Source organism: Apostichopus japonicus, chromosome 8, assembly GCF_037975245.1.
Source record: "Apostichopus japonicus isolate 1M-3 chromosome 8, ASM3797524v1, whole genome shotgun sequence".
Lineage (NCBI taxonomy): Eukaryota > Metazoa > Echinodermata > Holothuroidea > Aspidochirotida > Stichopodidae > Apostichopus > Apostichopus japonicus.
Window position 1 is genome coordinate 11,209,415 of NC_092568.1, and position 16,296 is coordinate 11,225,710.

Sequence of the window (16,296 nt, forward strand, 5' to 3'; positions counted from 1 at the left end):
AGGTTATTTTACATTGGATGAAGGGATCCTGGACTGGAGACTGGAAACTGCTAGACTGTGGCCAAGGAAGAAATAAGCAGCCATACACACCATCAGTTTCTTTCCATTCCTTAATGTTCTGGGACTTTAATTTAACCCATAAAAATCGCCTTCCAAAGAGGGAAGTCTGTGACTTGAAAGAAAGATATGCAGCTATAGATAAAGAATTTGAGCTGAATAACTAGGAAACCTTATGTTTTACACATACTATTGATTGGGCAGTGTGTACTCTTATTTTCTTGCAACAACTTGTGTAAAAGAAGATATGTAGTTTTGAGAAACACACACAATTTTGTTGGTGTATTGCTACACTTAACTGGTTGGGGCGTACTGGTACGCCCCAAAGATATATACAATTTATCATAGGGGTGTATTTCTACTCTAAACTGGTTGGGGCGTACTGGTACACCCCAAAGATATATACAATTTATCATAGTGGTATATTTCAACACTTAACTGGTTGGGGCGTACTGGTACGCCCCAAAGATATATACAATTTATCATAGTGGTCTATTGCTACACTTAACTGGTTGGGGCGTACTGGTACGCCCCAAAGATATATACAATTTATCATAGTGGTCTATTGCTACACTTAACTGGTTGGGGCGTACTGGTACGCCCCAAAGATATATACAATTTATCATAGGGGTGTATTTCTACTCTAAACTGGTTGGGGCGTACTGGTATGCCCCAAAGAACAATTTATCATAGTGGTATATTTCAACACTTAACTGGTTGGGGCGTACTGGTACGCCCCAAAGATATATACAATTTATCATAGTGGTCTATTGCTACACTTAACTGGCTGGGGCGTACTGGTACGCCCCAAAGATATATACAATTTATCATAGTGGTCTATTGCTACACTTAACTGGTTGGGGCGTACTGGTACGCCCCAAAGATATATACAATTTATCATATTGGTATATTTCAACACTTAACTGGTTGGGGCGTACTGGTACGCCCCAAAGATATGTATATAATTAATCATAGTGGTGTATTGCTACACTTAACTGGTTGGGGCGTACTGGTACGCCCCAAAGATATATACAATTTATAGTGGTCTATTGCTACCCTTAACTGGTTGGGGCGTACTGGTACGCCCCAAAGATAAATACAATTTATCATAGAGGTGCATTTCTACACTTAACTGGTTGGGGCGTACTGGTACGCCCCAAAGATATATACAATTTATCATAGTGGTGTATTGCTACACTTAACTGGTTGGGGCGTATTGGTACGCCCCAAAGATAGAACTTATTACAAGTAGAGGTGTATTGCTACACTTAACTGGTTGGGGTGTATTGGAACGCCCCAAAGATACAAAAAAAATTGTACAATATATCCATTTTGCCCCAAAATGACTATTTATCAAAAAATACTTGTATTTTATGTTCGCTTTGGGAAAATCATACCAAAAATAATCATATATTAAATTTTTGCTATGTTTTGTCAACTTGATTGATAAAAATCTTTCCTTTTGTTAGTAAGTGATGGTTTATTCAAAATTCAGTGAATGTTATGGCTAAATTGCTTAATTTGTTAGTATCTGTAACAGCAAACTCTTTTAAGACATCTAATCCACCAGAATAGAGATAAAATGTTTATGTCTGCTCGTTTTACTATGAATTAACAAGGTAACACTGTTGTGTTAAATTATTCCATGTAAATGGCTATGTATCCTGCATTTCTGAATAAATGTATATTTACAGAATTTTACAAATAAGAAATGTTACATGCAAAGAAATGAGAAAATACGCAACATATTTCAAATGTCATATTTTTCATGTACTTATACAATGCAAAAACCAGGCCTTGGTTAACAGACCACATTTCAACGTAAAAGGGTTGAATTCACTCGTACATCTTTCATTTTTCAGCTTTTACTTGGAGATAAAGTGAAAAGTCATATTTCCTTAATTACCCAAATGTTTCCTAGTCTCTTAAAGTTATTCCAACATTGTGGTGTACGTAAAAAATAAAACAATAAAGGTCAGTGACATGATAAAGCTTGTGAAAACATTTGAAAATGAATAATTTCCTGGAGGTAACTACATCAAACATTTATTTCCAAACAATTGGCGTTAAAAAGTGTTAATTTTACACAGAATAAGTGTTATCAGTGATGGAAAAATGCCTTGAAGTTGGCACTAGTTAGTAAAAATACTTGTTGGAAGTTGGACAACAAGTGACTGCTTTTTGCATTTCTTGCATATCTGAGGACAGACCATATGACCTATGTGACAATACTGACCTAACTCACATATTTTCATTATTCAAAACTTATTAAAACAATTCGAAAATAAAATGAAATTATGCAAATTTTAGATTAGGCACAGAAAGGAATAACTAAAATGTATGCTAATGTTTTAATTCATGAAATTTTAGGAGTTTGCATGGCAAGACTTTTTTTCCTCCTTCTACGATTGCGATTTTTTTTTATTATTATTACTCCACCTTAAGAAACCATTTAAAAAAACCGTCACACTTGCATGACCACATCACAGATGAGTAAGTTTGTCAAATTTACATTATTTACAAGAAAAATTTCTGTTTTAGATTTTAAGTCCACGTCTAAAACTTAACAGGCAAATTTTGGAAATTGCATATGCAAAATCTATCTATCTTTTAAGAAAGAAAAAATGCAACGAAATATAACAAACACTAATAAAAAAAAAATAAAGCACTATTTGGTATAAAGTATAGAATAGCTAATTCTACAGCACAAACAAACTTTTCTATTCTCTGTTTTTTCCTCAAAAAAATCCATTCCGGACTGCTGGCTTTTTGTCTTTTTTTCCTTCATGTATCAGCTGGTGAAATTCCTCAAGCTCCTTTACGCTACTTGACAACCTGTGGAGGAAAAACAAAAGATAACAAGGGATTTAACAGATCAGCAAGACCTAAACTTTGTGTTTACAACTACAGTATATCATCGAGGGTTAATCGTAAGAGTAGCGGATTAAGGAGATTTCTACCCCCATCCAATTCTTTCATGATATTTAAGATCCACTAGTTTTGTGATATTTGGACTGCGATTCAAATCCATAACTAATTTTGCTATTCCTAGCTGTGGCCAGTTGTTTCCTGCTATTCAGACTGCTACATGAATTCGTTACGATCTTTGCTGTTCCAAGCTGTGGCTGGTTGTTTCCTGATATTCAGACTGTTACAAGATTTCATAACGATGTTTGCTATTCCTAGCTGTGACTGGTGGTTTCCTGATATTTAGAATGTTACAAGATTTCATACCGATGTTTGCTATTCCTAGCTGTGGCCGGTTGTTTCCTGATATTCAGACTGCTACATGAATTCGTAATGATGTTTGCTATTCCTAGCTGTGACTGGTGGTTTCCTGATATTTAGAATGTTACAAGATTTCATAACGATGTTTGCTATTTCTAGCTGTGGCCGGTTGGTTCCTGATATTCAGACTGCTACAAATTTCATAACGATGTTTGCTATTCTTAGCTGTGGCCGGTTGTTTCCTGCTATTCAGACTTCTACATGAATTTGTAACGAACTTTGCTATTCCTAGTTGTGACCGGTTGTTTCCTGATATTCAGACTGCTACAAGATTTCATAACGATGTTTGCTATTCCTAGCTGTGGCCGGTTGTTTCCTGCTATTCAGACTGTTACCAAATTTCATAACGATGTTTGCTATTCCTAGCTGTGGCCGGTTATTTCCTGCTATTCAGACTGTTACAAGATTTCATAACGATGTTTGCTATTCCTAGCTGTGGCCGGTTGTTTCCTAATATTCAGACTGCTACAAGATTTCATAACGATGTTTGCTATTCTTAGCTGTGGCCGGTTGTTTCCTGCTATTCAGGCTGCTACATGAATTCGTTACGATCTTTGCTGTTCCAAGCTGTGGCCGGTTGTTTCCTGATATTCAGACTGTTACAAGATTTCATAACGATGTTTGCTATTCCTAGCTGTGACTGGTGGTTTCCTGATATTTAGAATGTTACAAGATTTCATAACGATGTTTGCTATTCCTAGCTGTGGCCGGTTGTTTCCTGATATTCAGACTGCTACATGAATTCGTAATGATGTTTTTTGATGTTTTTTCCTGATATTCAGACTGTTACAAGATTTCATAACGATGTTTGCTATTCCTAGCTGTGACTGGTTGTTTCCTGATATTCAGACTGCTACATGAATTACTACCGATGTTTGCTATTCCTAGCTGTGACCGGTTGTTTCCTAATATTCAGACTGCTATATGAATTCATTATGATGTTCGCTATTCCTAGCTGTGACCGGTTGCTCCTGATATTCAGACTGCCATAAGAATATGTAACAAAATTTGCTATTTCTAAATGTGACCAGTTGTTTCCTGATATTCAGACTGCTACATGAATTCATAATGATGTTTGCTATTCCTAGCTGGGACTGGTTTAGCTTCATCCGTAATGAACCTAATAAAGTAAAGTCATGTCAACGGGGATAGATTAAAAATTTAAGTTGCTCTGTGCCTTCAGCCCTGTTACAAGATTTCCTAACGATGTTTGCTATTCCTAGCTGTGGCCGGTTGTTTCCTAATATTCAGACTGCTACAAGATTTCATAACGATGTTTGCTATTCTTAGCTGTGGCCGGTTGTTTCCTGATATTCAGACTGTTACAAGATTTCATAACGATGTTTGCTATTCCTAGCTGTAACTGGTTGTTTCCTGATATTCAGACTGCTACATGAATTACTAACCATGTTTGCTATTCCTAGCTGTGGCCGGTTGTTTCCTGCTATTCAGACTGTTACAAGATTTTATAACGATGTTTGCTATTCCTAGCTGTGACCGGTTGTTTCCTGATATTCAGACTGCTACATGAATTCATAACGATGTTTGCTATTCCTAGCTGTGGCTGGTTGTTTCCTGATATCCTGACTGCTACAAGATTTCATAACGATGTTTGCTATTCCTAGCTGTGGCCGGTTGTTTCCTGTTATTCAGACTGCTACATGAATTCATAACGATGTTTGCTATTCCTAGCTGTGGCCGGTTGTTTCCTGATATCCTGACTGCTACATGAATTCATAACGATGTTTGCTATTCCTAGCTGTGGCCGGTTGTTTCCTGCTGTTCAGACTGCTACATGAATTCATAACGATGTTTGCTATTCCTACCTGTGGCCGGTTGTTTCCTGATATCCTGACTGCTACATGAATTCATAACGATGTTTGCTATTCCTAGCTGTGGCCGGTTGTTTCCTGCTATTCAGACTGCTACATGAATTCATAACGATGTTTGCTATTCCTAGCTGTGGCCGGTTGTATCTTGATATCCTGACTGCTACGTGATTTCATAACGATGTTTGCTATTCCTAGCTGTGGCCGGTTGTTTCCTGCTATTCAGACTGCTACATGAATTCATAACAATGTTTGCTATTCCTAGCTGTGACCGGTTGTTTCCTAATATTCAGACTGCTATATGAATTCATTATGATGTTTGCTATTCCTAGCTGTGACCGGTTGCTCCTGATATTCAGACTGCCATACGAATATGTAACAAAATTTGCTATTTCCAAATGTGACCAGTTGTTTCCTGATATTCAGACTGCTACATGAATTCATAATGTTTGCTATTCCTAGCTGGGACTGGTTTAGCTTCATCCTTAATGAACCTAATAAAGTAAAGTCATGTCAACGGGGATAGATTAAAAATTTAAGTTGCTCAGTGCCTTCAGCCCTAGATTTCTGACCTTCCAGTCTCAAAGATGAAGCCTCCTCACTACATGTTCAAGTCCTATCTACTTCAATGAGTTTAGTGTACATAAAAAAAAAAATATGGTCATAGGAGAATAGCCTATATGTAAACACAATTAGTGTCTATTTAGTCTGATTGAATGCTTAGATTATAATATATTATCGCTGACGAGTCTAGATTTGAAGTTATCTACACGGCAAACAGTCTTGTGGCTCTCTTAGCTCTCATATCTTAAACTTTGTTGTTACTTCATGTTTGGCTTCAGTTTAGAAACAATTTTTTTCTTCAATTATACAGAGGCAGACCAAAGACAATTACTGATGATGACATATTTGCTTGTAATTGCTGCTTAGATATTAATAGCTATCTACCTTGCAGTTCAATCTGTGCTAACATTATTCAGGTCAGAAATGATGGTTTTCCTAGAATAGGAAGTTTTTTATATAAAATGTATCGGAAATGTTGGTCTAATATGCAGGCTAGGGTATTTAAAGTCACAAATTGTAGCCCACCATTGCACTACACAATAACTTTGGAACAGGACACAAATCATGGCTGGTTAGAGCACAAACCGATAGAGCCCAAGACTTGATGTCACTTCATAATGTCACTGACTTGTGCCACTGATACCCTAGCCCAAATTACTCTGTCCTTCTTCAAAATCTGTTTTTGATATTTTTTTTAATTTTGGTCATATTTACCTGCCAAATCCATTAAAAAGAGACACTATTTCTTCCCTCTTCAGTCGTCGTGGTTTCCTTGTGGTTGCTGGTGTAAATAGTATTTTTAAAGCTGTACCGAGGCCTTGAGTCTGTCGAAGATGAAAGTGCATCAGTACATAGTCAAATGTAGCAAATGGTTGACCACGTTTGTTTGGACATATGAGAGGCCTTTTTTGTCAATGATTTCATAATCGGATCCAAACTAAAAAAAAAATGAATTAAGAAAAATAAATATTTCAGCATATGAGAGATTTGAAGTGAAAAGGGTTCACACCAGTAGAATCATTGTGGCTTAAACTTAGGTCTGTGAAACAAAGGTCCGATGTCTCTGAGTCCTGTATGCAAAGCAGGTTAGGCATAGGTACATCTGTTATCAACATATCATAGTCCTAGCACTAAGGGTTAACAACCTTGGTTATGAATTGTCAATTGTCGCTATTGTCAAATTTAACGCTAAATATGGTTTTGTAATGGGGGATTTTAACGTCGATCTTTGTAAGTCTAAAGCATCTGATTTCTTAAATAATTTCACTTCGTGTGGTTTCAGTCCAACCATCAGCAAACCAACAAGAGTCACCAATAGTTGTAAGTCTTTGATTGACAACATCTTTACTAATATAGGCTGTATTGACGAGTCGGTTAAGGTTGATACCTCTGGAATTTCAGTAACTGATATTAGTGATCACTTTCCGATTTTTAATCTAATATACAGTTCAACAGTGCAAAAGCGCTATCAACATTCTCGAGGAACTATTCAACTAGAAATGTTCAATGTTTTATTTTATCTATTTCCCAAGTCAATTGGGGCCATGTTTATAGGGAGAGTGACGTGAACTCAGCTTTTAACCCATTTCTTAATACTTTTAATGATATCTACAACAATAGCTTTCCTCTGATTAAAATAGGTCAGAGAAAGAAGAAAAACAACAATGGATCACCAAAGGTCTACTTCAGTCGATTAAATGTAAAAATAAGCTCTACAGACGTTATCTCAAACAACCTACACTTACAAACAAAACTCATTACAATAGGTATCGAAACAAATTAACTCATATCATTCATATTGCGAAGAAAATGCATTATAAACATATCTTTGATAGCTCAAAAAACGACGCAAAACGCACCTGGCAACACATTAATGACATATTGCAAAAGAGGAGAAACGATACTATATATCCTGACAAGTTTATTGACCGCAACAAATACTTGACGAATCCTTTAAGCATTGATAATGCATTCAATGACTTTGTTACCGATCTCGGCCCGTCACTAGCTAGAGGCATTCCTAACATTGGTCACGCAGAGAACTGCTTAGTAGACAGAAATCTGTCTTCTATTTTTTTCTCACCAATTAGCTACTGTGAATTCACAAAGATCGCATACGATTGTCTGAACCCTAATAAATCTGCTGCATACGATGGTTTGCGACCAGCTAGTGTCCGTAGAGTAATTCCTCACATAGCGAAGCCTCTTGTTTATGTTTTCAACGCCTCTTTTATGCATGTCATTTTCCCCGACAAGCTAAAAATCGCCAAAGTTATCCTGCTTTTCAAGAAAGGTGACCAAACTCAGTTTATAAACTATCGTCCAATTTCTGTATTGCCCTGCCTTTCAAAAATTATAGAAAGACTCGCATTTAACAGAGTACAAAACTTTTTAGACAAGCACAAAGTTCTTTCAAACAGTCAGTACGGATTCCGCCCAGGGATTCTACCGAAACTGCTCTTGTAGATGCTATTGACAAATTAAACAAAGCTGCCGAGAAGAAAGAGACTTCGATTGGAATCTTCTTAAACTTGGAAACTTATCCAAAGCTTTTGACACAGTCGACCACAACATTTTACTGCGCAAACTGTCACACTATGGAATTAGGGGACTTCCGCTCAATTGGTTCGATAGTTACTTGACTCTCAGGCAACAATACACTCACTATAATAATACAGACTCTGACCTGGCTACTGTTCGTTGCGGGGTTCCCCAAGGTTCAATCCTTGGCCCACTTCTGTTTATTATTTATGTAAACGACATATCATCTCTCTCACGAAATTCTTCATTAGTTCTTTTTGCTGACGACACGAACATTTTCTTTTCAGACGATAACCCTATAGAAAGGTCTCTTTGTTCTGAACTAAAAGCTTATTGTGATTGGTTTGCAACTAATAAGCTATCCTTAAATATCAGCAAAGCAAACTTTATGGTATTTAACAAACTTAAGCATTACAACGATTATAGTTTCAACATTAACATCAATGGTCACACTCTGAATTCTATTAGTAAGATTAAATTTCTCGGGGTAATTATTGATTGTAATCTCAATTGGCAAGAACATGTCCATAGTTTATCCTTACAAATTACAAGTGGAGTCGGTATTATTGGTAGACTTAAATATGTACTGCCAAAGAGCGTTCTTCGCACTTTGTACTTCACTTTGATATATCCGCACTTTACTTATTGCAGTACTGTATGGTCGTGTTCCAGGCAATCTTACTTGAAACGTCCGTTTCTTCTGCAGAAACGAGCTGCTCGACATACTTTGTCATTGTGGCCCCCGTAATCACACTGATATTCTATTTAAAACATTTAATTTATTGAAACTTCAGGACATAATCAATCTAGGAACTGCTTCAATCACATCATCTGCTACCAGACGCTCTCTCTAACTTTTTCACAATCAATTCCCTCATTCATAACTACAATACACGGAATCCTCAGCTTCTTTTGCATACTGTAAATCGCACTTCTCCCCACTCAAGGCTTCGTTATCGTGCCACTAATCTTTGGAACTCAATACCCAAGGCAATAAGTGATAAGCCTAGCTTAAAATCTTTTAGGTGTAACTTCAGTAATTACGAAGGTGATAGTTGTAAAGGGAGACAACTTACAGCAAGAATGCTCTTGCGAGCATAATCTTAAGCAACCTTTTGTGAATAAGAAGATTTCATGGAATCCGGTTTTCTTTTACTGCTTGCTTCGAAGTCATCGATAGTATCGGTGCATAAGCCTATTGTATATTTACGTCTTGAAAGGAAACGGCATTCTTACTGCTTGCTGCAATGTAAACAAAGACATTGAAGCGTGAACTTCTTGTAAATAAAGATGTTTAGATCCGTTGTTCTAATGAGAGCAAAACAAGATGAACAGAGATTTCGTTGAAGGCAGTGTCGTTCATTGTTACCAATAGATTGTATCCAACCAACAATACCAAGTTAAGCTCGTAGAAAGTTAACTCGTCAAATGGTTCAGTGGTTAGAGCAGTGGACTAGTAACCTGATGAACTGAGTTCGACTCCATCAACGATTATACACGTTTAATAATTCTTTTTCTCTTTCAGCAGTTCACTCTGAAGTCTTGATATATTAATTCAACCACATTCAACCACAAAATTCAACCACATTAATTCAACCACAAAAGAGAAGAATTAGGGATTTAATGATCACCAATGGTATTCGTCGTGCGAGGGAGAGACGACAAAAGTTAGCTCAGCTAAAGGAAACCTGTATTACTGGGAACAGGGCTGAGATTGATCGTATTTTAAGAGAGCAAAGCAGAGGGGCCATAATTCGGGCTAGAGCCAGGTTTGTGGAAGAGGGGGAGCGACCGTCTGCGTTCTTTTATAAACGAGAACACGCACGTGCACGTGCAAAGTTCAAAACAATTGATAGTATACGGGATTCCAGAGGTAGAGTGGTCTTTAATGAGGATATTTTAACAGTGTTTCATGGGTTTTATAGCAATTTATATAAAAAGGAGATTAGTGTAGACGAACAATGCCAAAACGAGTTCTTGGACTGCGTTACAAACGCCTTATCTAAGGAAGAGTGTGAAACGTTAGAAAGGCCTCTTGAGCTAACCGAGATTAAGAAGGTCCTAGTTTCTATGGCCTACGGCAAGTCCCCGGGAAGCGACGGGCTCCCCTGTGAATTTTATGTTACTTTCTTTGACTTAGTTGGAGAAGATTTGTTAGATGTTTTCAGTGACGGGTTCAATAGGGGGTCTCTAACTGAGTCGCAGAGAACTGCTATTATAAGTTTGCTTAAGAAAGATGGTGATCCTTTAGACCCAGGCAATCGTAGACCAATTAGTCTTTTAAATACTGATTACAAGCTGTTAGCGAAGACGTTGCAAGCAAGATTGTCTACAGTTATGTCTAAAATTGTTAATGATTTTCAGACGTGTTCTGTGCCTGGCCGTAGCATTCATACTACTTTGGCCACGGTTCGCGATATTATTGAGTATTCTAATATGAAAGGTAATCCATGTGCTCTATTATCTGTAGATCAGCACAAGGCTTTTGACAAAGTCAATTGGGATTTTATGTTTAAAGTTTTATTAAAAATGAAATTTGGAATTACGTTTCGTCAATGGGTCAAAGTTCTGTACACAAATATCAAAAGTCTGGTCAATGTAAACGGTAGTTTCACAGAAGATATATTCATTCATCGGGGAGTTCGTCAAGGCTGTCCTCTGTCCCCAGCCTTGTATGTTTTATTTATTGAACCGTTAGCTAGATACATTGAGAAGTCATGGGATATCCGAGGTCTTTACATACCTGGAGGAAAAGGGAAATCTGTAAAATGTTTGCAATACGCTGACGACGTGACTTGTGTCGTAACAAGTCAGACCGATATAATTGAGTATTTTCGAGCGTTTGAAAGGTTCAAGCTAGCTACTGGGGCCTCACTAAATCTAAGTAAGACTAAAGGTTTGAAGTTAGGGGGTTTTGTTGGGCGCAAACTTAGAGGGAACATCAATTGGGGGGAACTCGGAATAACAATTTGTGGCGTTTGTTTTGGGTCACAGGAGAGTGTTCGTAGTAATTGGGAGAAACAACTAGATAAGATGAAGTCTAAGATTGAAGCGTGGGACAAACGGTATCTTACTTTGCTCGGAAAGGTTGCCGTTATTAATACTTGTTTATTCCCTTTGTTCTATTACCTTGCTCCTGTTTTTTGTCCAAGTAGGGACTTTGTTGCAAAGGTGAATCAATTATGTTTCAAGTTTTTATGGGAAGGAAAGACCGAATTAGTGGCACGGAAGGTTGTTTCGTTAAACTATAGGTCCGGAGGGTTGGGTTTGGATCATTTCGAGTTTAAGATGAAAGCTTTATATGTGAAACATTTACTTCCGTTTCTCTGTCGTAGCGAGTTAGACTCGTGTAACTATCTTTTTGCTAGGTATTTTTTGTCTGTTAAGCTTCGGCGGTTGTACCCCCATCTGTGGTCGAATTCGGTTCCTAATTGTTATGACACAACAAAGTCGTACAGTAATGCGATCTCAATTATCCAGTTTATGCACTCGATAGACCCTACTTTTGTAAAGATTTCTAGTACCAGGGAACTGGTTAGTATTTTGGACAATGAAACGGTTATACCTAGGGTTCAAAGCAATGATCCATCTTGCGACTGGGACAGCATTTGGAAAACGGCGTTTCTCCCCATTTTATGTAATAAGTTAAAAGTTTTAAATTGGAGAATTACTCACGGGGCAATGTGCACGGCAGAGAAACTGCACAGGTGGGGGATTGGGAATGGTCTCTGTTCGTTTTGCAAGAACCCAGAGACTATTCGACATATGTTTTGGGAGTGTCCACATATATCGAGAGTTATATCCTGGGTTGATACATTTTTCAAAAGAGTAGTTGGTAGGAATGTGTTACTCACTTGCGATGTATTTTTACGTGGTATTCCTAACCCTGGAATACATAGGTTAACATGGGAAGACTTGTTTTAATTTTTAGTATTGTTAAAAAGATAGTTTGGAATAGAAGGTGTCGGCTGGTTTTTGATAAGAGAATTATTGATGAAAAGGAGGTGGTCAAATTGATTAAAAGAGATATACAAGAACGCATTGAAATTGATTTTAGAAGATGGTCAGAAATCAAATTTATGAAAACGTGGATTCATGGTTCGTCGTTCTGTGAAATGGTACGGGGGGTAGTACAAATTAAGTTACCGTAGTGTTAGAGTGTAGATTAACTTATTCCCTTTTCTTAGCTTGTAATCATAAGTAATTCTTTCCTTTCTTTGTTTAATCCTGTATTTATTGCTTTCTAGTAGGTTTGTAAAGTGAAAATATGAATAAACTGAAAGAAAATTAATTCAACCACATAATTTACTAGCTGATGTGGTGGCCGATGTTATAGAGGGTGACGAAAGACTCATTCCTTGTCGGTCGTGTAAATCGTGGCTAGGGTTCAAGACAGGCCTCTGGCGATAATACCTCTGGCTGTGGCATGGTGCATTTTGTGGCCTAGGATCCCGTGCCATGTCTCCCTTGTTGTCGCAAAAGAACCCGGGAGGATGCGCAGAAGGTCGGTCAAATCGACCAGAAGCGTACTAGGTGGCGTGCGTGAATCCTTGCCTTTGGCCAGAGGTGGTGACATCTCTGCGACCGGCATGCTTGCAGCCACCGTCCACTGAATACGTGGCCTGATGAGGCGATATTCTCCTAATAGTGAATCTACGGATGCCTTTAAAAGCCATATAATTATTTTGATTTGAAAAAAAAACCTGTTTCAAACTAGCGCCATCGAATTCCTTAAAAGCCGTTTTTTTTTTACTTGCCACTCTGAAGGTGGAATGGATTTTATTGTTATGGGTTATCTGTGGTAGGCCAAGCAACACATTCAAACAGTCATGCGGTTCACAAGGGTTTGCAGGAACTTAATTAAACTTATTGTTTGACATAAATGTGTTGGTAAAGATGTAGGCTACTAAAGACATACAATATACATCGAATTCAATCTATATCACTTTTGCAAGAAAACCAGCGTATACCAGTTTCAATATGGTCCAATTATAAGCAACAGTGTTGTAGCAAATTCTCATACCGCATAGTAGGAAGGTTCGGAAACTGAGTGATTCTTAGAACTTTGAGATTCACACAAAAAAATCACCGTATTGTGTTTTGATAACCGATGAAAAAAATTGCTCTCGGTCTAGCTAGGGTTGTATAACACATTCACTTCTTTTTTGTTTGTTCTTTTGAATGACCCTTTAAACAGTTAAGGTTCACTAGTTAAAGTGTCTGGACCTTTTAGTTTATAACACAGCCCATCAGACTAGTTCCTCGGTTGCACTTCAAACCTCAATGGGAGAAATTAAGATTATATGGTCTCAAATGACATGTTTATAATTCAATACACATTTGTTAAGGACAAATGATGTCGAATGCCATACAAGGGTGCTCTGTTGCTTATAGAAAGATTAACGAACATATTCTGGTTGACCTCTTAAACAACGGATTAACATTAATTATAAGAACTGCAGTGAGGAGCCGACGTCACCATCAAGTTAGCCTTAACGAATATTCCAGAAATTTAGTATATTTAACGATACATATCTTGAAAAATACTAAAATAGCTATAGAAACATTATTGGACTCAAAGTTGTCTGTTTTCTTTGTATTATAACATATCAAGACTGAAATTTTGCCTTATTCATTATTTATTTATTTATTAAGTGAGTTATCAAGTTACAGCAAAGTCTACCTTTCGATCATTCTCCCATGATTGATAGCCGGGATACTTTTTAAGAAAAGTCACCCAGGAATGAACCTGGGCACGTAAACCAAACCACCGAACGTCTGATCAGCTCTCAACCCCAGTCCCCTTGCATCGGGACTGTGACTGTGTGATCATCGTCAGGTGTGTCCCCATTCCCCTCGAAAGGAAACAGATACTACACATGATCTTCGGGGATGTCTTCAACTCTTCGGTTTATCTGTTCGTTGTACACGTCTCAGGATAAAACTAGTTTCATCTCGGAAGAATGTTACCCAATTCCTTGTTCTTTATTCTATTTGTTTTACAAGTCAATGGACTACCTTCTGATGAACAATGAACAGACTGAAGAAAACTGCCATTAATGGAATACCAACTAGTCCCCGTTACGTCCAACGCGTAACACACTAATGAACTTTATCGATACTCATTGACGAACCACATCTTCCTTATTTGAAACAAGTTTATAACAATAGAGAGAGATTAATGCCATTCAAGTGGTGCATTTTGCTTCATATTACTGAAACCTGTACGACAAGATGTTTACGCTATGTGAGCAGTCCAGAATTCACAGCCTTTGTGGACCATTTGCAATCAAAATATGTTGTCTTCCAGAAGTGTATAGCTTGCAAATCTGCAGAAATCACGAAGTTCAAGGTGGGGGCACTACGGGGTCCTCCCCAGAATTTTCGTCAATATAAGATACCTTCTATGGTCATTGGAAACTAATTCCGGACCAGGAATACTTGCTCCGGAGTGCTCAATTTGTCAATTTTCATACCCTCAAACTCTACTTCCACTCGAAACAGTAGAATGTAGCCAATCTTGATGCAAGATTCTCAAGAAGTTTACAAACGAAGTAGACAAGAGCCCCAAAAAAAATATTTTAATCCCAGTTGCGAGTACTTCTCTGTGGTACAAGCAGCATTGCAAATCTATATTTGAGTTTGGCAGGCAAAATGCATAAATTGTGATTGTTTCTGTGATGTATCCTGCCAGTGAAGGAGGGATCTGAGGCAGGGCTTCACAAACTGTTTTGTCACCTACCAAGACAGGTCACCACCCTCCACTCACGGAAGTAGCATTTGTTTGTTGTGTGTGGGGAGGGTAGCGACTAAGTTATGTGTTGTTGGTGTTACCACTTCCCTGTATGTATTCAATTTAGTAGTAGGTTTCTTAATCCTTAAATTTGATTGCGGAAATTCCGCAAATAATTATTTTTATTTCCAGTACCCAACTTGCGGATTTCTGGAAACTTTTCTTGGACCCCTCTTGGGTCACGGACCACAGCTTGAGCAGCATCGTTCTAATGAGGTGGCTGTCATATTTTTTGAATAAGAAAAAGGTGCTCAGATGCAAACTGGTGGTCGTTTCAACTTTAAATGTACATTTATGATCAAGAAAAGTCCATGTTTTTGTGTGAACACTTTATTAACTTTGGTGAAAATCTTAGATAAGTTTTGGCCCCTTTTGTCAAAGTTTCTTAATTTTTTTGATAATCTTGTCATTTTTTCAGCTCCTGATAAGAGAAGACTCCATTTTTCAGTTGATTTAAAAAGTTACAACAGACATTATGTTACAAAAGTTGTTTATGTTTTTATAAATGAAAATAGTGGGGCATAAACGATGCTTTTGGCAAACCCCACCATTTAGATTGGGGGCAATCAACCCCCATGCCTCCCAAAACCCATTTGTACGACTAGGTATAAAATACACGATGTATAGTTAGTGCAGGACCCTATGCTGAACTTAGCTAAAAATAGGAAGTATAATATTAAATGGCATTGCAAATGCTGAAAACTGGAACACACTAAATACTGCTTATTATACAGGGATGTGTTCGAAGGAATGATATCAAACTTTGATAATTTTTAAGAAAAGTACCCAGGAAAGAACCTGGGCACGAAAACCAAACCACCGAACGACTGATCCGCTCTCAACCCCAGTCCCATTGCATCGGGACTGTGACTGTGTGATCATCGTCAGGTGTGTATCACCATTCCCCTCGAAAGGGAACAGATACTATACACATGATCTTAGCCAAAAGGCCGAGAAGCATTGATAGTTTTTATGAAAAAGTCGTCCAAGAAAGAACCTGGACACGAAAACCAAACTGAATGAATTCAATCAAAATTCAATGACTTTCTGACATGACCTAAATTTGACTGCATGTTTACGCCTTTTTGTTTTTTTGTTCCTGCATATCTCACGATTTACAGTTTAAACTCCATAAATTCATACTAACATAATCACACACAAGAAGATTACCACGTCCAGTTGTTCAGAAAAAATAGTTATGACAGAGAAAATGTCGGACAAATT

The 16,296-nt window shown here is 37.7% G+C and overlaps 1 protein-coding gene across 1 annotated transcript in view; it reads right to left on the reverse strand.

The window, feature by feature from the left end:
* Positions 1 to 287: 287 nt before the first annotated feature.
* LOC139972164 (ERO1-like protein beta) overlaps positions 288 to 16,296 on the reverse strand; it is a 52,886-nt gene continuing 36,877 nt past the window's right edge. The window contains exons 14-15 of the mRNA XM_071979152.1: positions 6,453 to 6,562; positions 288 to 2,892 (exon numbers count right to left, since the gene is read on the reverse strand). Of these exons, the coding sequence (XP_071835253.1) occupies positions 2,796 to 2,892; positions 6,453 to 6,562 (207 nt within the window). The 3' untranslated portion in view covers positions 288 to 2,795. The remainder of the gene's footprint in view (positions 2,893 to 6,452; positions 6,563 to 16,296) is intronic.